The sequence below is a fragment of the Phlebotomus papatasi genome, chromosome 2 (assembly GCF_024763615.1).
Source record: "Phlebotomus papatasi isolate M1 chromosome 2, Ppap_2.1, whole genome shotgun sequence".
NCBI lineage: Eukaryota > Metazoa > Arthropoda > Insecta > Diptera > Psychodidae > Phlebotomus > Phlebotomus papatasi.
This window is the reverse complement of record NC_077223.1, coordinates 70,973,727-70,996,203: the sequence shown is the minus strand read 5'-3', so window position 1 is coordinate 70,996,203 and position 22,477 is coordinate 70,973,727. Positions and strand designations below refer to the sequence as shown.

General features: G+C 37.7%; 5 protein-coding genes across 5 annotated transcripts; 4 read left to right on the top strand and 1 right to left on the bottom strand.

The window, feature by feature from the left end:
* The first annotated feature begins 1,819 nt into the window (after nt 1-1,819).
* Nucleotides 1,820-2,890, top strand: LOC129804274 (thioredoxin). Its single transcript, XM_055851429.1, has 3 exons — nt 1,820-2,308; nt 2,386-2,467; nt 2,531-2,890. The coding sequence occupies exons 1-3, from the start codon at nt 2,133-2,135 to the stop codon at nt 2,693-2,695; spliced, it is 423 nt and encodes a 140-aa protein (XP_055707404.1). The 5' UTR covers nt 1,820-2,132; the 3' UTR covers nt 2,696-2,890.
* Nucleotides 2,797-3,482, top strand: LOC129804269 (uncharacterized protein C7orf50 homolog). The gene is made up of 2 exons (XM_055851422.1): nt 2,797-2,889; nt 2,947-3,482. The coding sequence occupies exons 1-2, from the start codon at nt 2,817-2,819 to the stop codon at nt 3,462-3,464; spliced, it is 591 nt and encodes a 196-aa protein (XP_055707397.1). The 5' UTR covers nt 2,797-2,816; the 3' UTR covers nt 3,465-3,482.
* Nucleotides 3,483-6,054: 2,572 nt separating this feature from the next.
* LOC129804268 (histone chaperone asf1) lies at nt 6,055-14,178 on the bottom strand. The gene is made up of 2 exons (XM_055851421.1): nt 13,418-14,178; nt 6,055-6,349 (listed from the first exon to the last, which is right to left on the bottom strand). The coding sequence occupies exons 1-2, from the start codon at nt 13,893-13,895 to the stop codon at nt 6,195-6,197; spliced, it is 633 nt and encodes a 210-aa protein (XP_055707396.1). The 5' UTR covers nt 13,896-14,178; the 3' UTR covers nt 6,055-6,194.
* A 41-nt stretch (nt 14,179-14,219) lies between these two features.
* Nucleotides 14,220-19,261, top strand: LOC129804257 (serine--tRNA ligase, cytoplasmic). Its single transcript, XM_055851397.1, has 2 exons — nt 14,220-15,023; nt 18,411-19,261. The coding sequence occupies exons 1-2, from the start codon at nt 14,325-14,327 to the stop codon at nt 19,182-19,184; spliced, it is 1,473 nt and encodes a 490-aa protein (XP_055707372.1). The 5' UTR covers nt 14,220-14,324; the 3' UTR covers nt 19,185-19,261.
* Nucleotides 19,262-19,327: 66 nt separating this feature from the next.
* LOC129801023 (zinc finger protein 675) lies at nt 19,328-21,506 on the top strand. The gene is made up of 2 exons (XM_055845779.1): nt 19,328-19,437; nt 19,505-21,506. Exons 1-2 carry the CDS (start codon nt 19,367-19,369, stop codon nt 21,504-21,506), a joined length of 2,073 nt encoding a protein of 690 aa, XP_055701754.1. The 5' UTR covers nt 19,328-19,366.
* The last annotated feature ends 971 nt before the right edge of the window (nt 21,507-22,477 follow it).

Genomic DNA, 22,477 nt, shown 5'->3' with positions numbered 1-22,477 from the left:
CCTACTTCTCCCCACCCGCCAAAAAACCGGTTTTTCTGGCCGTCTATCGGACCGTTGGTAGACGAAACGACAGAAATATAGACAAATGGTGTTCGGCAAAGCTTAAATATCAAGGAATGGCTAGCTCCAAATCGAATCATGTTGAGCTAATCTTATTCGATTTAATGCTTCCGGCGCGCCTTTTAGATCGGTAAAATTTCATGAAATCACAATTTGGGTCCCTTTCTTTCTCAAAAGATTTATATAAGTTTATCCTACTCTTTCGGATTTAAAATTAGACTGAACGAAATTTAATTTGGCGTGATGTTTAAAAGAAGAAGATGAATAAAACGAAAAAAAAGAATACAAAAGAGTAGGATAGAAAGAATGAAAAGGATGTGAATTTTGATTTTGTGAAATTTTCCTGATCAAAAAGGTGAGCCGGATTTATTACCCAAAACATTCAACTCACTATGGAATTTTCTTATATTCCGAGTTGTAAGCACTCCGAAGTCTTCTATAAGCATTCTTAGCTACCATAAGCTTATCTGGGCTTATCACTGGACATTTTATATTAAAATAGATATTCAGTGAGAAAAAATTGGTAAAATTAGAATATATGGCTCTGGCTCACCTTTTAGATCAGGAAATTTTCATGAAATCAAAATTCACATCCTTTTCTTTCTCACACGTTTTACTTATGTCTATCTCATTCTTTCGATCCCTAAATTCGATTGAGCTAAATTGAATTTGTTGTGATGTTTAAAAGAAGAAGAAGAAGAGTGCGAAAGAATGAGAAAGACATATGCAAAACATATGAAAAAGAAAGACACTCGAATTTCGACTTCATGAAATTTTCCTGACCTAAAAGGTGTGCCGGAGTCATAAATAAATAATTCCAACTTTTCTTTGATGAACTGTGAATTTTCCTCTAGCAACTCTCAAGTGTTTTGTGGAGGTAAAAGCGCTTGCGCCTGTTTAAAATAATTCCCACAGAGAAATTCTATGCACAGTGGCGTGGAATTTTGGGATTCTTTTGCATGTTTTCCAAGAAATGACTCTTAGAGACCAAGTCTCCAAAACAAATCTCCAGCAATTGGAGTGTAAATGCAATTAGTGAGAGAATCAGTAGAGAGAATCCCTAAACTCATCTGTTACCTTTTCTTCTATTTTTCTGCAATTGACTACCATTTTCATAATCCATCTGGCAGCTGAAAGAAGCCAATTACGGAGTTAATGCGAAATGTTCACTGAATTATTTGCCTTACCGTTAGTACCTGTATTCCTTTCTGATAATATTTCATTATTCACTTGACATCATTCTCCCCGTGCGACGCGAGGTATTTCTTCCCAAACAAATGATGGGGGAAATGCAATTGCAATTGCACCTATCCCAGGTGATTGATGATAAGACGGGGGCTGGGCACGTGAGAGGACGTATGTGGGACAAGGTGGCAAATAGATAGGAGAGACAAATGACCTCGCCACTAATCGGAAAAGCCGTGCAAAGTGCAAAGGGCAGAGGAGAGATAGGAATCTTTTGGAGTTCCCCCCAAGTTGGGGAGAAAACTTCTCTATTTTCGTGCCAATTTCCACCCACTTGAAACCCATTGCACGCCACAGGAAGGTTTCCATGCCAATGCCCTATCTCCCATCTGGCCCCATTTGTAATCCCTGTGGCATTTTTTGCGACTTTTCATTGATTTTCCAGCAAATTTGTTACCAAATGCGACTCCATCGACGCAACATAACCTCAGTTTTAGAAAGTGTCTCGCAGACGAAGCCAAAACAAGATCCAAAAAAATTAAATTTTCCACCTACCTTGTGATTTCCTCACTCTATTGTGATCACACAAACTCACTACACTACACTCTTGATCCCTTTTCACATTATTTACCAGGGAAAATCAAGAAATTCACCCAAATTGTCAGAGAAAACAATAATTTCGCAACACAAAAATAGACTCCATGTCGCGCACTGAGTCACTGACACAGTACTAAAAGGGTTAACAACTGTACCTGGTACTTGTTTGGCAAAAATATGTCCTTACGTACCATATAGCCTTGTATTGGAATTTGTGATCGGCCGGGAGAATATTTTTTTCTTCTTCTCTGAACATTTTGGTGATAACAAAGGGAGATTTTTGCGTAATAATGTTCTCGGCGGTTTCACGGGGTGCTCAAGTGACCAGAATTGTGGGGCAGGGTCGTAGGCTGCTGCATACATCCACCTCAAGACTGAGTAACATCTACAAGATCCAGACTATTGAGGAATTCACTGAGAAAGTCAGCAACAGCAAAACTCCAGTTATTGTGGACTTTTTTGCAACGTAAGACTACTTGTTTTACAGAATTTGCTTCAGGAGAGCCTGAATATCTTCAAAATTCCAATTATAATTCTTTGCAGCTGGTGCGGACCTTGCAAAATGCTCACTCCCCGGATCGAATCGATCATTCAGGAGAATGAAGGAAAAATCTCACTTGTGAAGGTGATTTAATTTCTCTGACCATTTCATCTGATTCTAGCTGGATTATCTTATGTATCTTTGTAGGTGGACGTGGATGAGCATAGTGATTTAGCCCTGGATCACGAAGTATCTTCCGTTCCGGTTCTAGTGGCCTTCAACAAGGGCAAGGAAGAAAACCGCATTATTGGCCTTCAGGACACTGACAAGCTTCGCAAATGGGTTGGAGATTTTGTCAAGAAGTCCTCCTAGAAGATCCCAATCCTAGATAGAATGTAGAAATCTTGTAAAGAGCTTTTGATGAGTGTGAATAAAGCAAATTATGAAAAAGTAAGGTTAGGTTAGTTTGTTATTGTTTTGACACCACGCAAACATGTCTGAGAAAAAGGAAAAATCTCTGATAAATAGTGAAAAACCGAGAAAAAGAAAAGCCGAAAAGGATAGAGGTGAGTCCTGGAAATAGTCTTTAACTGGTGAGATTCAAAATTCAGTGGAAATTCCAGGGAAAAAGGAGGAAATAGAAAAAAATCTCCCGGATGAACCACAGTCCGATGAGGAGGGCGCTTCCGAGACTCGAGAGCCTACAGAGGAGGAAATCCAAGAGAGCAAGAAGCCAGAGAATCAACTCAATGTCGAGACTGTGCGAGGTAAAAAGAGAAAATTAACACAGAAAAATGTAGAGCAGTCTAAGGAAAAGCTGAAGAATCTTGAGAAGGAATCAGCTGTTACCTACCTGAAGAAGTGGAAGAATGAGAAGAATCGATGGAAATTTGAAAAATTGAAGCAGATCTTCATACAGAATAATGCCCTCAATGAGGATAAATTCGATGAGGAAATGTGGCCAATTGTTTTGGAGTACCTGGAAAAGAGCAAAGGCGCCAGTCGGAAGTTTCTAATCGATACAGCCGAAAAGGTTATTCAGGAAGTTGATCAGGCTATCGAGGAGGACTCCCAGAAGACTGCACTACTAAAAGGGAGTCGCTATTTGAGGGCAAGGGAGCTCTTACAAATTTTGCATTAAAATCTATTTGTCTCAGAATTTTATTGTCTTTTTTTTCGAGAAAGTTATCTCCTGGAAGATATGAATGTGGTCAGGGCGCAACGAAAGGTACAATGTAGAATTTGGCTATTAGAATCGGTCTAATAAATTGCGTTTCAGCCAAGGAGATCTCAGAAGAAAAGGAGGTACAAGTATCTGCCCAAGAATTACTTCAAATATCCTATTGGTAAAATTTCCAGCAACATTCACTATGATTTCTCGGCTGAAGAAAGTCTCTGTGCTTCCATTGTTGGATTCTGCTATTCCTATTTGTTGCCAGAAGGTTCTTGGTCAGAAAATTTTCTCAATGAAATGCTTCTTTTAGTATCAGAAGGCAAATTAGTTGTTGATATTGATTCCAAAGGAGATCTCTCAGAAGTGACAAGGACACTCCAGCTCGATAACTATACTTTTGATGTCCAAGTCACGGAAATCTGTTCGGGAATTCTAAATGAAGAAATAGATGCGTGTTTTAGCGATCTCAAGAAGAGCTTCAGGGGAAGGAAGTGTCTCCTATGCATTATTGAAGAGGAATGTGTAATTATTTGGACCAAAGATGATCCAAATCATCCCTATGGCTATTTCACTTTCATGCCCAATAAAAATACCCTCCTCCTGGTGGGGCGTTTGAAGGATTTAGCTACAGCTTTGCGTATCCTCTTCAAATCAGGCACTTCCTATAGAATTTCAGAAGTATCTGTAACTCGACTTGAGCAAACAATTCACGAAGATGGCGATCATGGAAAGCTTCCAGGGAGAGGGTATGTCATTGTTAATGATAATATGGCCATCCTCAGAGGAACTCAGAGCCTAAAACCTCCCTCAAAATCAAACATACCTGGAAATCGAGGACTCTTCGTTGGCTACAGCGCCGCAATTGTGGCCAATAAAATATCTCTAAATTCCTGGGACTCTGATGATCTCGACAGAGTTATTTGGCTAAGTCAGAATCTGTCCAGGATGACTCTGGGTGTGAATCTAAACAAGTTCTCTTACCTGGTCTCATGTGGTCCCTATCGAGCATATCTGGATTCAGAAACGGCTTTTTATGCTGAGTTCGGAGAGGTCCTGGAGGACATTCGACGAATTGAGCGGATTTTAAAACATCGATATGCAATAATCATTGAATATCAGAGCTTCTATTGGACAATAATACAGCAGAATCTTTTCTACTTTCTCAATCCCTACGACAATTCCGGAGAAGATCCCTTTGGAAAGGCTTCTCTGCAGATGCACCTCAAACTTGATGGTATTCTAGAAATCCTAATGAAGCTGGCTGAAGAGAGCACAAGAGTTACTCTCCATGCAGTCAAAATCAATTCAGTAGAAGAAAAAAATACTTCTGAAATGAGTTTCCGGTCGGAAAATTTGCTGGAAAAGGCAGAGCACTTGGAAGAAACAAAATCCTCAATCAGTAAATTTAGCTCAGAAGGGAAAGGAGCAAAATTGTCCAAATCTTCTCGAAGTAAGAAGTTGTCTCCACAGGAAGCAAAATTCTTAGAAGTTTTCAGGGAATTTAGCAGTCAATCAGCTTCAGAAAAAAATTCATTTGACACAGAATCAAAATCCTTGGAAATATTTGATAAGATAGGCAATCCTTTAGGGATAGGACGAGATTTGTCTACGCTTACTGTGAAATCTCTGGACATTATGGATGAGACAGACAAAAAATTTCCTACGGAAAAAGAAGCGCTTCCGGAAAGCGGTGATGAGGCAATTAAACAATCGACTTCAAGGCAGGATATGACATCCTTGGAAGTCATCAGCGAGGTGATCAATCAATTAGTTAATAGACAAGGGATTGAAAAGCATGAATCGAAATTAAGAAGAATGACACGCCGGCTGAAGCACAAATATAAGCAGTTGAAGTCCAAGGTAAAGAGAGTCAGAAAGGGCAAAAGACGAGTTACTGGAAGCGTTGAAGGAAATGAAGAAGCTTTTGAATCTGATTCAGAAAGTGAAGTAGATTCTGAGACACTCTCAACTTTGTCTAGAGAACCTGAATTTGAGAATCTTCACCAAAATTCACCGGAATATCTCAGAGACATCGAATCCATCGAATCGCAAACTCCAGAAGAAAGTATTCAGGAACAAGAGACCGTTGAAGCTATCGATGACACGATCCATGATCCAACGATGGTATACGATGCTTCTGAAACGGAGAAAGATCTCGAGGGAATGCCAGAGTCAGGAGCAACCTACGATATCAAGAAAGAACCCATGAGAAAAGACTCCCTGGCAGAAAGTATCCTTTCTCAGAGCTATTTTGCGGAAACAAAATCGGAAAATCTAATAATTCTGCAATCAGCCACAGGTTCCGAGATAAGCCTGAATAAGCTCATACGCAAAGGATTAACCCTGTCCAACAGGCTCTTCATCGCAACGCCTAGAAAACGCTTTGCTGTTCTTCATCATGCGCGGAATCTTTACCTGTACAGAGGATGCATTTGCAAAATTCCCCTTCTTCCCAAAGAAGTCACCAATGAAGAAATGTTTTGGTGTTTCAAGACAATCCCCAAACTCGTTCAAGGGATTCTGGACATAAACAGACAAACAGAAAAAATCCACTTGATAAATGTGTAGAAAATTTATTATTTACAACGAAATTTCCGAGTGAACGCAATGAGATTTAATTGGGAAAGGATGATTGATAAGTAAAATTAACTTTGCTAAACTGGATTTAAAAACCACGTTGTCGACAGAGAGAGATCTTCAGCATTCCATCATGGCCAGAGAATTAGAATTCTCATTGACACCATTGGGTTGGGTGGTGTCTGTTGGCATTGCCAAGCTGTTCTCATCCACTGAACATCCCATATTTTCCTGCTCCATATTCTCATCAGTCAGGGCGCTGTGCGAAGTGGCTCCTGGAATATTTTTGGCACATTTTTAAAATACCCACAGAGACATCCAAAAGACATTTTAGCTGTGATTCTCTTTCATCTTTAATCGGGATTACACATTCAAAGTTCTTTGAAAATTTTGATTTCAAAAATAAACTATCCCCATATAAGTAACCGAATAACCGAATGCCAGCCAAATACTTAACGTAACGCCGGATTGTAAAAATATTTCAAACGGGTCCCGGTCAAAATCCCGAAACCCAAAATCTCGAACGCCAAAATCTCGAAAATCAAAATCCCGAATAAGCCAAAATCCCGAAAGCCAAAATCCCGAATTCTTAAAAGTATCATACGGTATCATAGCTACTCCCCCGATTCTACCCGCGTGAAAATTCGGAAATTTGTCTTTCGGGATTTTGGCTGCCACCGATTTCAATCATACATATCTCTTAGCACGAATTCCACAAACCGAAATTAATATAAATAATTTAGAACTGCAACCCAAACGATGACCGATTTGTGACGCAGAGGAACCCAAAAAATTATCTACTTTTCGTCTTCCCCAGTTAAAAACATGTTTTCCAGGATATCTGAAGAAAGCATCCATTATTTTTAAATTCTTCCATATATTTAAACTAGGAAAATAACCTTGAGTTACTCCTTCTAACGATTTCAAGGACGACAGCTAATCAAGCCTCAGTCTCAACAAATTTTGGCTAAAAAATTACACGGTAAAAACTTTTGGACACTGACCAAAATATTGGAACAAATTTTTTTTGGAATAAATTTGCACCTAGAGAAGATATTTGTTTGTTCCAAAAAGTTTTCTTTAAAGTTTTGTTATGAAATATAGTTACAATTGTGTTAGAGTTTTCTTTTGGAACCGTTTTGATACGGTGGAATGTCTACAAATTTGAGTTGACTTCGTTTCATACAAATTTATTCCTGAAAGTTGGAATAGAATTTATTGCACTCGGCTGTTTTGTTCCCACTATCAGAAACAAATTGGTACATATTTTTTATAACAATATTATTCCTACGTCTGTAACATATTTGTCCCAAAAATTTTCGGTGTTCGTGGATGAGGTAATTTTTGGAACGAAGTTGTTACTTATATGGGGAATCTTTTTGTTTCCATTGTAACAAATTCGTGTAAGAGATTTCGTCTTACAGTTAAGGCTTATACTTCAGTCGAGATGGATTTCAGTGGCGAAAGTTCATAAGGAACATCAAATAAAAAAATCATCTTAAGAGTGTTTTATACAGACGCGTGCATGACGAAATCATATGCGAGTGCTGGCAGCAGCAGGGGAAGGGAATCTCGAATTAAAAAAAAGTGAAACCATGTACGTAGTACGAAAATTGCCATAGATTTGGGGTCCTCCTCGCTTAGGTGACGGGTGACTGAGTGTGAAAGGAGGGATACGATATTATACTAGACGTGCTACTTTTTGGAACAAATTCGTTACTAATATTGATTACAGTAGACTCTCACTCAATCGGCTCTTTTTCAATCGGGCGTCAAATTTTGGTGACAATTTTCACGCTTAATTATGAAGCTAATTCGCTTAAATTCGCTGTAGTTCTTCCTATTTTATCGTGATTCTTTTTAGTTGAGCGCTTTTTGTGGAATTTACAAAGACTTTGACGCTCAATTCTATCGCTAAACCGGATGACATTTCCCCCCGTATTCCCGATTGAGAGAGAGTCTACTGTATCTTTTTTGAGTCTCATTAAATGAACAAGATTGTGCCAAAAATTATGGTGTCCGTGGACGAGCTAATTTTTGGAACAAATATGTGCCGAAATTTTTTACGGTGTAGTCGAAATTCGAATCTCTATTTTCTCATATATATTTTGCATATGACTATCTCATTCTTTCGCATACAAAATTCGATTGAGCAAAATTGAATTTGGAGTGATGTTTAAAAGAAGAAGAGTACGAGAGAATGAGATAGACATATGCAAAGCGTGTGCGAAGGAAATGGATTCGAATTTCGACTTCATGAAATTTTCCTGATCTAAAAGGTGTGCAACAGTAACGGATAGAATTCTCTCGACGCTATTTTAGGTGAGATTCTTAACAATCTCATCTTACTATAATCCTAACAACATCTCATGCTCTCCGATCGGCCCCAAACATTGCCAAAATGTATTTAGCAACTTCCTGATCACGAATATATGGGTGCTTTGGAGCTTAATAGCTTCTAAACTAAGAGAGATATCGACTTTCGGTCCACAGATTATACGTACCAAACACAAAAAATACTTAAGTCGATCGATAACCCCTGACCCGAGCTATAAGGGGTCAAAGTTAGAAAATTGACCAGCCTATATCTCCGATTCTAATTAACATTTTGACCTAAATTTTGGGTTTTTGGTTTCGTCTCGATAAGCACTTTCAGATGGAAGTTCAAAAAGTGACTACAGGTGGCGTTGCGATAGCATCAAAAAATTCAAACTCATTTTTCTCAAAAATGCCATTGTGCAAGTTAATCAACTTTTAGGAGTATTCTAGTCTAAGCTATGAAGTTTCCAAAAAGTGGCGTGGGTTTGCTGTGGTTAAAATAGAACCGGAAATATGAGGGGTCAAAGATCACGAAATTCAAAACCTTATATCTCTGGTTCTATTTGACCGATTTTGACACGTGAGGGTAAAATTATAGGTCTCGCAAAGCGTCACAACTTTCTAGAATAATGGAACTTTGTAGGACCAACGCTAGGGGCGCCATAGTCGAAAAAACAATTTGCATTACACATAACTTAAATTATCTCGGCACGTGCCTAACCGATCTTGATGATTACTTTGCACCTATGGCATAATTGTAGAAGACATTTATATCTGTATTTCGTCCAAAATAAGCTATTAATTAAAGAAACCCGAAATGAATGAATTCGTTATAAAAGTGCCAGCATCACCTGAGAAACCAGTGCCGGTTATACGGGCTTCAGACCTAAGGCTTAGCCATCTGGCTTAACTCCTCTTATTCCTTATCAGGAATGTTTTCTGAGGAAATTATTGTTTAGGATTTGATATTAAGGGCAATTGATCCATTAGGTTTGGAAAAAACAGTAAAATTGCTTGTTATTTAGATTTTTGAGACCTTCGGAAACTGGGCTAAACCTCCAGTCTGAAACCGGCCTTACACTAATTTTAATTCAATTTGAGGAAAATTTACATGAAAACTGGCACATCATTTTTATTCTAACGTCCTTTCCGTAGTATTATTCTGAGCAATGAGCTTATCTGGCTTATTACTGATCATTTTCCATTTTAAATATTATGAGTACAGAAGACTAAGAAAAGAAAGAAAATCATTGAAATCGGTTAATAAACATTAGACATAGGGCCTGCTCAATTTCGGTATAGTAAAGGTCGGGGTACATTGTGGTGATGTGGGGAACGGATGCGACTCGTTACTAGAAGGGTCTCAATCTCAGATACAATATAATAACATTTTATCGAAATCGCTTTATAATTACCGAAGATATGGTCCGGTCAATACATTTTTTGTTATAGTTCTGATCAGGGAACATTGAGGCGGGACTGCGACCCACTGTTGGAAAGGTCTCGCCCTCGGCTAAGACATTCAAAAATTTAAAGAAATTCAAAATATTCGACATCGAATTTATAAAAATCGGTTTTTTGATTAATTGGACTTTCCATTAAATCATGTGAAGTTAGGGTGTTTAATAAGGTGTAACATTTAACGAAAGCTTTCTAAATCACCAAAGATGATTAAATTCTTGCAATTAGAACCAGAGCTATGGTCAATTGAAAAAACAACTTTTTTACCCCCTATAGCTCGGGTTAGGAGGGTCAGGGGAGGCTAAGTTTTTTTTTTATCGAAAGGTCTTTGGTCCATCTATAACGTACTAAAATTTGAGTCCGATGCTTTAGTTGTATTGGTGTTTTAAAAAGGCGGAAGCAGAAAGAGGTTTAGTTTAGGGGGATGAATCTTATATCACCATCTGATGTCGTTAACACGATCTTTAATCTCTGTCGAAAACCGCTTGTCGATATCTCTGTCCAGAAATTGTTATATTTACGATGGACAGATGGGACGATATGGGCACGAAAATCAATTTTTAAAGGCAAATTATATTTATAATCTATGAGTGTCAAAACCTGTAGATTCAAAATTTGGGCACGATCTGACGAGGTCGGATTTCACCTCGGACCACAAAACCTGAGATTGTAAATAACATCAACTAAAATTTAATATCTTGTGATAAATACCGCAACTTTTTAATACTACAAAACATCACATAACTACTACTAGGGGCGCTAAAATCGTAATATGTCTAAATTTCGATTTGGAATATCAAGAAATACGAATTTTTGATTTCGATGATGTATTTCAGCCGAAACACATCATTTTTTCTGCGTTTTTAGAACGAATCATCAGGTGACCGTATGAAAAATTTCATTTTTGGATCACCGGTGAACCAAATCGTCCTTAAAAGGTTAATAAATCTATTTGATGATAAATCGCAAAAGTCGCATTTCTCCATAACCTGGCTAATATTCTTAATTTACTTTTAACTTTTACATTCTGCATTCAAGCTAATTAAAAAAAATTTAAAAAAAAAACTAAATTAACTTATACGAGCTTCAGGTCTGAGGGTCTTATACCGGCTTCAGACCTAAGACTTAGCCATTTGGTTTAACTCTTCTAATTCCTAATCACAATCAGGCACGATTTTTTAGAAAATTGTTGTTTAGGATTGGATGATAAGGGCAAATTCATTAGATTTTGAAAAATCAATAAAATTGCTTGTTATTTAGATTTTTAAGACCTTCGAGTACTAGGTTAAACCTCCAATCTGAAGCGCGCATTATACTACATGGTTTAAAGTTTAAATCTTATAAATCGAAAGAGCTGAATTTTTGCGAAAATTGTCTTGGGATAGTTTAAATAAAAGTAATTATGTTAAAATTAAGTGCTTCTTCTTCTTGTTTAAAAATTGGGAACCTTCGTGAATGAGATTGAAATCTACAATTCGTATTCCATCTTATGGGAACTGATTATTTTCAAATGTCCTTGCTAGGTGTGCTTCCGATTCCGACTCTCGGGATACGTGTAAATTCGATTATGATTTGGATTTTAGGAGGTGAAAAATCTTGTCTAGTCGATTTTGACTATTTCTCTAACAAGGGAAGTACTCGAGTCATCAAATTCAGAAAAATCTGAAACTTTGCTCAACTACGCATAAAGGCATCAAATTAAACGTGGTATATTCAAAAAGTGCGAAATCGGGTTAATTTTTTTTTAAAAATTCCCCAAAGTTGAAAATGACACCTTACGCAGCACATAATAAAGAAAATTCGTATGGGACTGCATGCGGCGCTGGCTCAGCGGTAGCGCACCGGGCGTTCAACGGGAGTGCCGCGGGTTCGATCCCCTGGCTCTGCCTATTTTTTTTCCTATTGATATCTTTTTTTTTTCAATTAAAAATTCTATTCTTTATTAAGTAGTATTATTGTAGTGTAAATTGCTTATCTAGAGTGGTTAATCAAAATCCTCAACAAATTTTTAAAAGCGATGAAAGTGCATCGCATAATTTATCAAATAATCAGTTTACTAGTAGAAAAATAAAAAAAAAACTGTATGTACTTACAATCAGCTATCTGAGGATCGTTGTAAATATTATTTAAAGTTTTTATTGAAATTTTATAAAAGATTAGAAAGGTCGAAGACCCAAACCTATTTTTTTTTGAAAAATCATTTGGAAACCTGTACTCAAATAAATGTTTAAGTCATACTTTCAATCCATATGCTCTCGTTGTGGTACTTTCGGCTTTCATCATTCATTATCGAAATCCACAATACACGAATTAGTTTTTTTTTAAAACTAATTAGTGAATATGGATTTCAGTAAAGAAATGATTAAAAGAGAGAGTGCAATCACAATGTGCACATCGAATAAAAACTATACTTTCACAATCAGTTTGAGTGCAGGTTTCCAAATGATTTTTCAAAAAAAAATTGGTTTGGGTCTTCGACCTTTCTTATCTTTTATAAAATTTCAATAAAAAACTTTAAATAATATTTACAACGATCCTCAGATAGCTGACTGTAAGTACATACAGTTTTTTTTTTATTTTTCTACTAGTAAACTGATTATTTGATAAATTATGGGATGCACTTTCATCGCTTTTAAAAATTTGTTGAGGATTTTGATTAACCACTCTAGATAAGCAATTTACACTACAATAATACTACTTAATAAAGAATAGAATTTTTAATTGAAAAAAAAAAAGATATCAATAGGAAAAAAAATAGGCAGAGCCAGGGGATCAAACCCGCGGCACTCCCGTTGAACGCCCGGTGCGCTACCGCTGAGCCAGCGCCGCATGCAGTCCCATACGAATTTTCTTTATTATGTGCTGCGTAAGGTGTCATTTTCAACTTTGGGGAATTTTTAAAAAAAAATTAACCCGATTTCGCACTTTTTGAATATACCACGTTTAATTTGATGCCTTTATGCGTAGTTGAGCAAAGTTTCAGATTTTTCTGAATTTGATGACTCGAGTACTTCCCTTGTAAGAGATTTTTATGTTTAAAATTAGATTAGGCTCATTTGAAAATTCTAAAACTACATTTTAGCTTAAAAAATCACAGTTCTTGTGAGACAAAATGACCTTAGGGTAAGTGTGCCAAATTCCGGCCGGTTTGCAATTCCGGCCACTTTTTTTGTTGCTCGAATTTCGATGAATTTTTAGTTTTTGCATACTCTAGAGATCATACAATGCAAAAAATAACAAAAAATGTCGCTTCCATAAACGAGATAATGTGAAAAAGACACTGGAATAATTCCGGAAGGGCAAGGAACTATGAGAAAGAAGGTGGCCGAAATAGGCGACCAAATCTATGTCTACATTTTTGTTTATTTTAAAAAGAAATAAGAATGATTAGAGTAAAAATGAAGACGATAAACTGCCAATAAGGTTCCAAGCAACACTCCTTAAGAAGGAATAAAACATTCAATTTGTATTAAAAATATTACATTTCAAACTTGAGATTTTGGCGCTTGCACGCAACTATGCCGAAATTTGGCACAGTTCCCCTATATCAAGTTAAAACTTACCATTTTGAGAAGCATCATCCCAGTTGATCTTGAATCGCGTCACTCTGGGCTTTGTGGCCAGAATATTTCTCGTAAGTTTCTCAAATTGGGGTTTTGGTGGTGGATTTTCACGCAATTCCGGATCAGCATATTCATTATTGATGAAATACCCAACGCGAACAAACTCCTGACCCCGGTATGAACAGGTCAGGAGGACAATTGTAACACCAACAGCATCTTGTTCGGGAATTCGCGTGACATCGGGCGGATCGGCTTGGAAGACAAAGATGTGACGTCCCTCGGGTACTGGTCCGACATAAATTGTATCGAGGATCTGATCAAAATCTTCTGATTCAGCCGAACCTACATATATCATCTTCCATTCGAGATCCTCCTTTAGCTCTTCGATGCATTCGAATGTGAGCTCAAATTGGAAGGGATTGAAGAAGCTGCTGGGATTATCGAGTACCACGACATTGGTTATATGAACTTTAGCCATTTGGTTGGATGTTTAGCCGGCAAAAGGGGGTACTTTTTGCGCAATTGGGGTGACAATCTCTTTAACCTCAATCTCACAATCGGCACTTTTCCTTCGCTCTCACGCCAAGCACTCGCGAGTTGTTTGCAAAACTTTTACGTTAAAAGATACTCTGTTGTCTCTTCTAAAGATTTCAATACTTCTTGCGGTGAAATTGCACCAATTTATGAGTTTTTTCGGGAATTTCGCAAGAGCTTCTTTTTCCTCAAAAAACGTCACAAACACTAGTGATAGAAAACATAGAAAAATGCAGTCTTTTTCGCGCCGATAAAACATCGCCAATCTTCTTGACGACTGTAGCGCCACCACACCGCCACGTTGAGTGTCAGTGGAATTTTTGCAACAGAAAAAATTTTCGCGTGTTTTGGACGAAAATTGTGCAGGAAAATCATGGTTTTGGATCTCGATGTGTTTCGTAGTGATAAGGGACATGATCCCGATGCTGTGAGGAAGAATCAAGTGAAGCGTTTTAAGGATGTAGCTCTGGTGGAGACGGTGATTGAACAAGACACGGAATGGCGAAATCGGAGGCACAAGGCAGACAATTGGAATCGCATGAAAAACACTTGCAGCAAGGCAATTGGTGAGAAGATGAAGAAGAAGGAAGCTGTGGGGGATGAAAATGAGGCTGTACCACTGTCGATGGTGGAGAATCTCGAAGGGATCACTCTGGATGATCTGCAGAAGTTGACAGTGAATCAGATTAAGAAAGTTCGTGTCCTTATCGATGAGGCCATTGACTTCAATGAAAAAGCCCTCCTGGAAGCTGAATCCAAGCGTAATAGTGCTCTCAGGGAAGTAGGCAATTATCTCCATGAATCGGTACCCGTGAGCAATGACGAGGACGAGAATAGAGTGGAGAGAACTTTTGGAGATTGTTCCCGGACTGGAAAATACTCGCATGTTGATCTCATTCACATGATTGACGGGATGAATGCAGAGAAGGGAGCAGTAGTGGCTGGATCCAGAGGATATTTTCTCACAGGAGCCGCTGTATTCCTAGAACAGGCATTGATCCAGCACGCTCTGCATATTCTCTTCCGGAAAGGCTACAAACCCCTTTACACTCCTTTCTTTATGCGCAAAGAGGTAAATTTGCATTTTCTTTTATTTTCTGAGTTATTTTATTTGTTTTCTGGATATTTGCGTGTTTTTAAAGATATGAAAATGATTTTCCTTCATTTAACCGTCAATGTTGGGAAGGGAGGGAATTTCTTAAACAAAAGGTTAGGAATATTTTTGAGAAGAACAACATAACCTCTATTTATTTTTTTTGTTTTCTTTGCAAACTTTAATATTTTTTGATGTAAAAAAAATATATTTCCAAGGGAATATTAAGAATTTAAGGACTTCAGTGGTTAGAAAAAATTGATTTTTTTATAATTTGATCTGCATAAAATGCCGAAATTTCTTGCTTTGTAATCTTGGTACAGTTCTGTCTCTTTATGCACACTCTCTATATGCACAGCTTTTGTGTCGGTTGCATTCAAAATCAATTTGTTTACATTTTGACAAAGTAATAAAGAAAATTATTTTCTTGGTAACTAATTTTTCTCGTTTTTAATTATCTTAATTTTATTTTTTCTGTCTCATATTATAGTTAAAATAACACGGGGAATTCTAGAACAATAAAAAAATAATAATGTTTTAAAAGAAAGAAAAAAACCGTTGGGAATTTCAAAAAAAGTTGTGCATATTCAGAGAGAGAACTGTCAAAAAAAGTACCCAAACTGTGCATATAGCGAGACAGCACTGTATTATGAACAAGGGATAACCCATGTACGGGAACTCAATCCAATCTGATCGAGGAACACGAGTAACTCACAATTTTCAGAGAACTAACGATGAACTCGGAGAATTTATGGGGACCCCGGGGAACCCATACATTTCCCTCAGAGAACTCACAGGGAACTCATTCATTTTTTCTGGAAACTCACGGGGAACCCATACATTTTTCAGGGAACTCGAGGAACCCATACATTTATTTCTGGGAACTCGGGGAACCCATACATTTTTCAGGGAACTCGAGGAACCCATACATTTTTTTTTTTTTGAGAACTCGGTGAACGCATACATTTTTCAGGGATCCCAGGGGACCCATGCATTTTTTTCTGGGAACTCAGGGAAAGCCTATACATTATTAAGGGGACCTATACATTTTTTTTGGGAACACGGGGAACTTATACATTTTTTAGAGAACCCAGGGAACCCATACATTTTTTTTCTGGGAACTCGGGGAACCCATACATTTTATCTGGGAACTCACAGAACGCCTATACATCTTTTAGGGGACCTATACATTTTTTCTGGGAACTCGGAGAACCCATACATTTTTTTCTGGGAACCCATACATTTTTCAGGAATCCCAGGGGACCCATTCACTTTTTCTGGGAACTCTGGGAACGTCTATACATTTTTAAGGGGACCTATACATTTTTTTCTGGGAACCCTTACATTTTTCAAGGATCCCAGGGGACCTATACATTTTTTCTGGGAACTCGGGGAACCCATACATTTTTTTCTGGGAACCCATACATTTTTCAAGGATCCCAGGGGACCCATTCACTTTTTCTGGGAACTCTGGGAACGTCTATACATTTTTAAGGGGACCTAGGGTGGAATAACCGGCTATCGCCATGTTTAGGAAAAAATTAAATTCATTTAATCATAACTTTCGAATCCTTGTTACAAGATAAGTCAAATTTGACACAAAGTTACTTAGATGTATTGGCTCTAGATACGTGAAAACAATAATCCTAGAACATAACGCTGGACTACTTAAAAAACTGATTTTTATTAATAATGCAAAAATAAGCATTTCGTCGCCACTTTTTACCACTTTTCGCCAGTTTTGTAAAATTTGTAACCACTTCTCGCCACCCACTTGGAAAGAACCACACTCGGTTATTTTAGGCAATGCTATGAAAAGAATACATTCACCATTTCTCTTTCCTTGTGATCACTTTATTATTACTCTCTTTAAATGATTTTTCTTCACTTTTATTTGAGAAATCAAATTATGGGGCTTTTGCAGAAAGTAAACAATGCAGATTTGACAACTGAGAATGTACGAAGTGAAGTTAGCGTCGCCTATTGAAAAGATATGGCGACAGGTGGTAAAATCAATTCCAGAATATTACCACTTCTCGCCATGCCTCATTTTTATACAAAAATAATATAAAATGAAATATTAATTGGAACGCCTCGGGATCGAACTCGAACATCTTCCTGAAGTGGCGGAGGACCGACAGGCGTGGGCTGCTAGATTGGATGTCATGGGCCCGCGACCCCAATAGGGATAAGCGGTTGAAAATGAATGAATGAATATTAATTGACTAAATACAAATTTTATGTATTCCACAAGTGCAATTAAATATTCAATAGACAAATTATTTACCCAAATAGGTATTTTTGGCCTGATGAAAATTTGACGACACTTAGTACATTTGGTAAGAGATGTTGGATTCGATGCACTTGCTTAAAATATTGCTCTAAAAAGTGATCAAAATCGTGAATCCAAAACGAATAATTATTATTTTTCGATTCTATGCGTAGAAGCAGAAACAATACAAAAAAATTGCGACTCATTTATTTCATAAATTGCGAAAAATAGCGATTTCAATGTAAGTGGCGAGAAGTGGGGCACTGGCGAGAACTGGTGATTCCACCCTATACATTTTTTTCTGGGAACCCTTACATTTCTAAGGGATCCCAGGGGACCTATACATTTTTTCTGGGAACTCGGGGAACCCATACATTTTTTTCTGGGAACCCTTACATTTTTCAGGGATCTCAGGGGACCCATGCATTTTTTCTGGGAACTCAGGGAACTTCTATACATTTTTCAAGGAACCTATACATTTTTTCTGGGAAGTCCGGGAACCCATACATTTTTTTCTGGGAACCTTTACATTTTTCAGGGATCCCAGGATTCTATTTTCCGATCTAACCTTTTTAAATACAAATAAATAATTGTGTCACTTTTTTATTGCGATTTCAAATGGTTTCTTGCACATAAAACTAATATTTTAAAGTTCTGATTTTAATTGAATTTGTAGCGAAAAATTTTTAAAAAAAGAGTTCAAATATTCATCTTCAACACTAGTCAAAATTAACATTAAAAAATTAATTTAAATAGAATTATTTGTCTAAACATTGCCGGGATTGAGGTTAGATCGGTTTGATGCAAGATCACTACAAAAAAAAAAAACAAATACTTTGGGAATAAAAAGAAAATTTATTCTCAGTTTTATTTTTGTAGAGCTCCAAGTTTAATCTTTGTAAAGCGAAAACTACTCATCAGAAATTTCTTTAAAAAGGACATTAAAAAATCTTACTTTAGTTTTTTAGGGTTAGATCGAACATAACCTAAAAGTTTTGGATTTAAAGGTTGGAAGAAACCAATTGCTCTTTCATAGCGATATTCATCTATGGCTATCATCTTTATGATATATTTCTTCAATATCCATGTTACAGGTGATGCAGGAAGTTGCCCAATTGTCCCAGTTCGACGAGGAGCTGTATAAGGTGGTTGGAAAAGGCAGTGAAAAAGTGGAAGAAGGATCTCTCGATGAGAAATACTTGATTGCAACTTCGGAACAACCCATTGCAGCTTACCATCGTGATGAGTGGATTGCTGAATCGGCACTGCCCATCAAATATGCCGGATTATCAACGTGCTTCCGGCAGGAAGTAGGATCTCATGGGCGTGATACTCGTGGAATCTTTCGGGTTCATCAATTTGAGAAAATTGAACAATTTGTGCTGACTTCACCATTTGACGATGAATCGTGGAAGATGATGGACGAAATGATTGGCAATGCGGAGGAATTTTGCCAATCTCTGGGTATTCCTTATAGAATTGTCAATATTGTTTCAGGAGCACTGAATCATGCAGCATCTAAAAAGTTGGATTTGGAAGCATGGTTTGGTGGATCTCAGGCATTCCGAGAACTTGTATCCTGCAGCAATTGTCTGGACTATCAGGCAAGGAGGCTTCTGGTGCGCTATGGTCAGACCAAGAAGATGAATACTAGCGTGGATTTTGTTCATATGCTCAATGCGACCATGTGTGCAACCACTAGGGTGATTTGTGCCCTCTTGGAGACTCATCAAACGGAGACAGGAGTAAAGGTACCCGAAGTCCTTAAGAAATTTATGCCGGAGGAGTACCAGGAGGAGATTCCTTTCGTCAAGCCTGCTCCTATTGACACCGAGAAGGCTGCCAAGAAGGACAAGGGCAAGAAGTAGAAAAGGCATTTGAAGATTTTTTTGCTATTTATTGTCATACATTCTTATCGCCAATAAAATGCATGCTTTCCGGCAAATTTTCCGCATTTTCACTTCGACCTAACCTCAAAGTTGAATAACATAACCTCAATTTTTCAGCTGTCAGTTTGTTTTTATTTTGTGTACAGGAAGTTGCTGAGAAAATGCCTTCTTTCTGTGCTATTCCCAGTTGTGTGGACAAATATTCTCACAGTGCTGACATATCATTTCATAAGTAAGAAGACTGGATAGAAATAATCAAGATTTAAAGGGAGGATTTGCTCTAAAATCGAATATTTCAGGTTTCCGCGGAAAGATCGGGCCTTGCTGGAGAAATGGAAGGCTTTTGTTGTCCAGGAGAGAGGGAGTGATTGGAAACCATCTAGATGGACATCAATCTGCAGTCGTCACTTTGCACAAACAGATTTCAAGCAACACTGTGGCCGGAGGAGTCTCAAAAGCCGAGCAATTCCATCACAGCTGAATCCCAGGGATGACAAAGAGGCTGTTTTTCAGGAAATCAGGGAGAAAACTCCAGAAAAAGAACCAGAAAAGCAATTTTGTCATCTCTGTGGATGCCAATGGGAGGGAAAAGAAAATTCTAGTGGTGATGGAAATGTCTCTGAGTGGATAGCAAAGTGTTTTCCTACAATTTCCTTCAGTACATCGCCAATTTCTCCATGCTGGAGCTGCTTTTCCCTGTTGAAATCCTTCGCAGCCTTTGTGGATATGGTGACGAGGTGTCAGAGTGAGAAATTGAAAATTTCCCAGGATAAACTGTCTCCGGAAAAGCAGGTAAAACCAGTAAAAATCAAACAGGAAGTAACTGTGAAGGAAGAAGTCAATTCACATCCAACAATTGAAGTCCGAGAGGCTACATTTGATTCCATCCCTGAGGAAATACCCAACCAGTCAAGTGAGAAAACATTCTGTGAACAGTATCTCGATGATATCTTCAACTATGATCAATCGGATGAGCCGGAAAATTGCGAAATATTGGAGATCAATGATCTCGAGAAGGTTTTTATTGATATTGCTGAAGAAACGTCCGATACTGAAGTGAAAATTCCACCGAAAAATCGTATTGAGATCATTAGTTCGATTTCTGTGAAGAGTGAACTGAAACCTGAAAATTGGATCACGGATTTTGGGGCTTTTTCCATCCCTTCTGATCATACTTATGCAAAATCCCCGCTGGAAACTTGCAAAATGGAAAAATTGGAGGGCATTCCGGGTGAGAAAACTGTCAATTCAACTCCGCGAATTAATATAATTAAAAATCTACTGATACCTCATAAATGTGACAAGTGCCAGGATCACTTTGAGACTCCAGCTGCGCTGAGTGATCACAAAATGGACAAACACTCGGGGAAAGTGTCCAAATGTTCAGTTTGTGGAGAGATTTTTGAGAATTTGAGGGAATATTTGGTTCACAAGATCAAAATTCACAGAATCGATGGGAAGAAAGCCAGTAGAAGAGTAAAATGTCGTGATTGTGGTCAGGATTTTCCCAGTAAACTCCCTCACAATCATCATCAGAGATTCCTCTGTGAACGAAGGAAGGGATTGAGTTTTTCTTGCTCCAAATGTCCACTGGAATTCCCCAAACTCCTTGAATTGCGTAAACACATCCTGGAGAGTCATCCAAGAGCCCCAGGGCGATATTCCCAGGAAAGCAACCCCAAGAGGATCCATAGGATCCGGGAAGATGGAAGGTATTCCTGCGAAATTTGTGGCAGAACATTCGGCAGGACTAGCAATCTCCTTCGCCATGAACGTCTCCATCGGCCTCAGAAAGAATGGGATCAACGATGTAGAAATTGTGGTGATATCTTTGACAAATCCCACGATCTGAGACGCCATGTGAAAATGTCCAAGAACTGCATAAAATCGAGTCCGCTGAAGAATCTTCTGCAATTTATGTGTTCAGTCTGTGGAAGGCAGTTTTCATCGCAAAATGGCCTCAAGCTTCATGAATCCTCCCATCAGGTACGTTCAGTGAAGCCTTGCATCTGTGAGACATGTGGCAAAAGCTTTCCAAGGGCCAATCTTCTGTGGCAGCACAAAGTTTCTCACACGGACATCCGAAGTTTCCAGTGCAAACTCTGCCCTAAAGTATTTAAACGCTCAAATGGACTTCAGCAGCATATCCGGGGATATCACTTGAAATTGAAGCCTCATGAGTGCCCAGTCTGTCTGAGGAAATACGCCCTCAAAGCTGATATGAAGAGATGTAGGCATTCCTGGCTTAGAATTGAATGCAGCAGAGCAACCAGCAGCATGATCTCGGCGGATGTCATTTGAAATTTCAAAATATTTCCAAGAGCTTTCCAATGGAAAGTGTCTTGGCTAAAAAGCGCGCGAGCAGGCGCGAAAAATTTGTGCATTTTTTCTCGTTTTTTTTTTTTAAATTAAAAATTATCTTGAAATACTAAATAATATAATAAATTTTTGCAAATGAAATTTCTATTGTGTTCTTTATAAGTGAATTGTTTTTTTTGCGAAGCAGGCGAAAAATGTGAAGGCTGGGTCCGTATCACCGTATCCTCCACTTTGTGAGAGAAAATTTTATGCGAGCTTCTCTCCGTGACATTTTCTCCTATTTTTCCCACCTGCCTGCTCATTCACGAAAATCGGAGAGAATCAGGTGATATTTTCGTGTGGAAATTGAAAACTGAATACTGAAGTAATTTCAATGAATGAATAAACCGAATAAACAATTAAATAACATTGTTGTAAACATTTATTCCCTTTTAGAATTCGATTTTATTTTTATAAAAACACATATACGAACTATAGTCAATTTAAGAAAAATACAAAAATCGTTGAAAATTTTAAATTTATGAAGATACTGATATGAAGATACTGTACAGTGTACATACAATCACTCAAGAGTAAAATTCAAAATTGATATGTTTTTCGCGGAAAATTCTAGACATTATCCGTTTTCTTTTCTATTTTACGTGGAGTATTTGAAGGAATTTTCGGATTTTTCTCAAATAAACCCCCCAATTTTGAGATAAATCTTTAAGTCTTAAATCTTTAAATCGCCCTTTAAAGGCCGATTCGTATGCTCTGATAAAAATCTTTAATTTTAAAGTGTCAAATTTATTTAAACCTTTAAGACTGTGAATTTCGAATTCTACGCTAAAGTTTGACATTACAGACTTAAAGATGTCAAACGTCTATAAAATAGCCTTTAATTTAAAAGCTGCTTGAGAGGACCTTTTAAACCTTTAAGTCCAGTTCAATTTGAGATTTTCAATTGTTCAAGA

Bases quoted from the DNA above. Each gene is read 5' to 3' on its own strand.
- LOC129801023 (XM_055845779.1), top strand. From the start codon at position 19,367: ATGCCTTCTTTCTGTGCTATTCCCAGTTGTGTGGACAAATATTCTCAC. The intron at 19,438-19,504 runs GTAAGAAGACTG...CGAATATTTCAG, and splicing joins GCTGACATATCATTTCATAA to GTTTCCGCGGAAAGATCGGG.
- LOC129804268 (XM_055851421.1), bottom strand. From the start codon at position 13,895: ATGGCTAAAGTTCATATAACCAATGTCGTGGTACTCGATAATCCCAGC. The intron at 6,350-13,417 runs GTAAGTTTTAAC...AAAATATTCCAG, and splicing joins GGATGATGCTTCTCAAAATG to GAGCCACTTCGCACAGCGCC.
- LOC129804269 (XM_055851422.1), top strand. From the start codon at position 2,817: ATGTCTGAGAAAAAGGAAAAATCTCTGATAAATAGTGAAAAACCGAGA. The intron at 2,890-2,946 runs GTGAGTCCTGGA...TGGAAATTCCAG, and splicing joins AAAAGCCGAAAAGGATAGAG to GGAAAAAGGAGGAAATAGAA.
- LOC129804274 (XM_055851429.1), top strand. From the start codon at position 2,133: ATGTTCTCGGCGGTTTCACGGGGTGCTCAAGTGACCAGAATTGTGGGG. The intron at 2,309-2,385 runs GTAAGACTACTT...AATTCTTTGCAG, and splicing joins ATTGTGGACTTTTTTGCAAC to CTGGTGCGGACCTTGCAAAA. The intron at 2,468-2,530 runs GTGATTTAATTT...GTATCTTTGTAG, and splicing joins GAAAAATCTCACTTGTGAAG to GTGGACGTGGATGAGCATAG.
- LOC129804257 (XM_055851397.1), top strand. From the start codon at position 14,325: ATGGTTTTGGATCTCGATGTGTTTCGTAGTGATAAGGGACATGATCCC. The intron at 15,024-18,410 runs GTAAATTTGCAT...TCCATGTTACAG, and splicing joins CTTTCTTTATGCGCAAAGAG to GTGATGCAGGAAGTTGCCCA.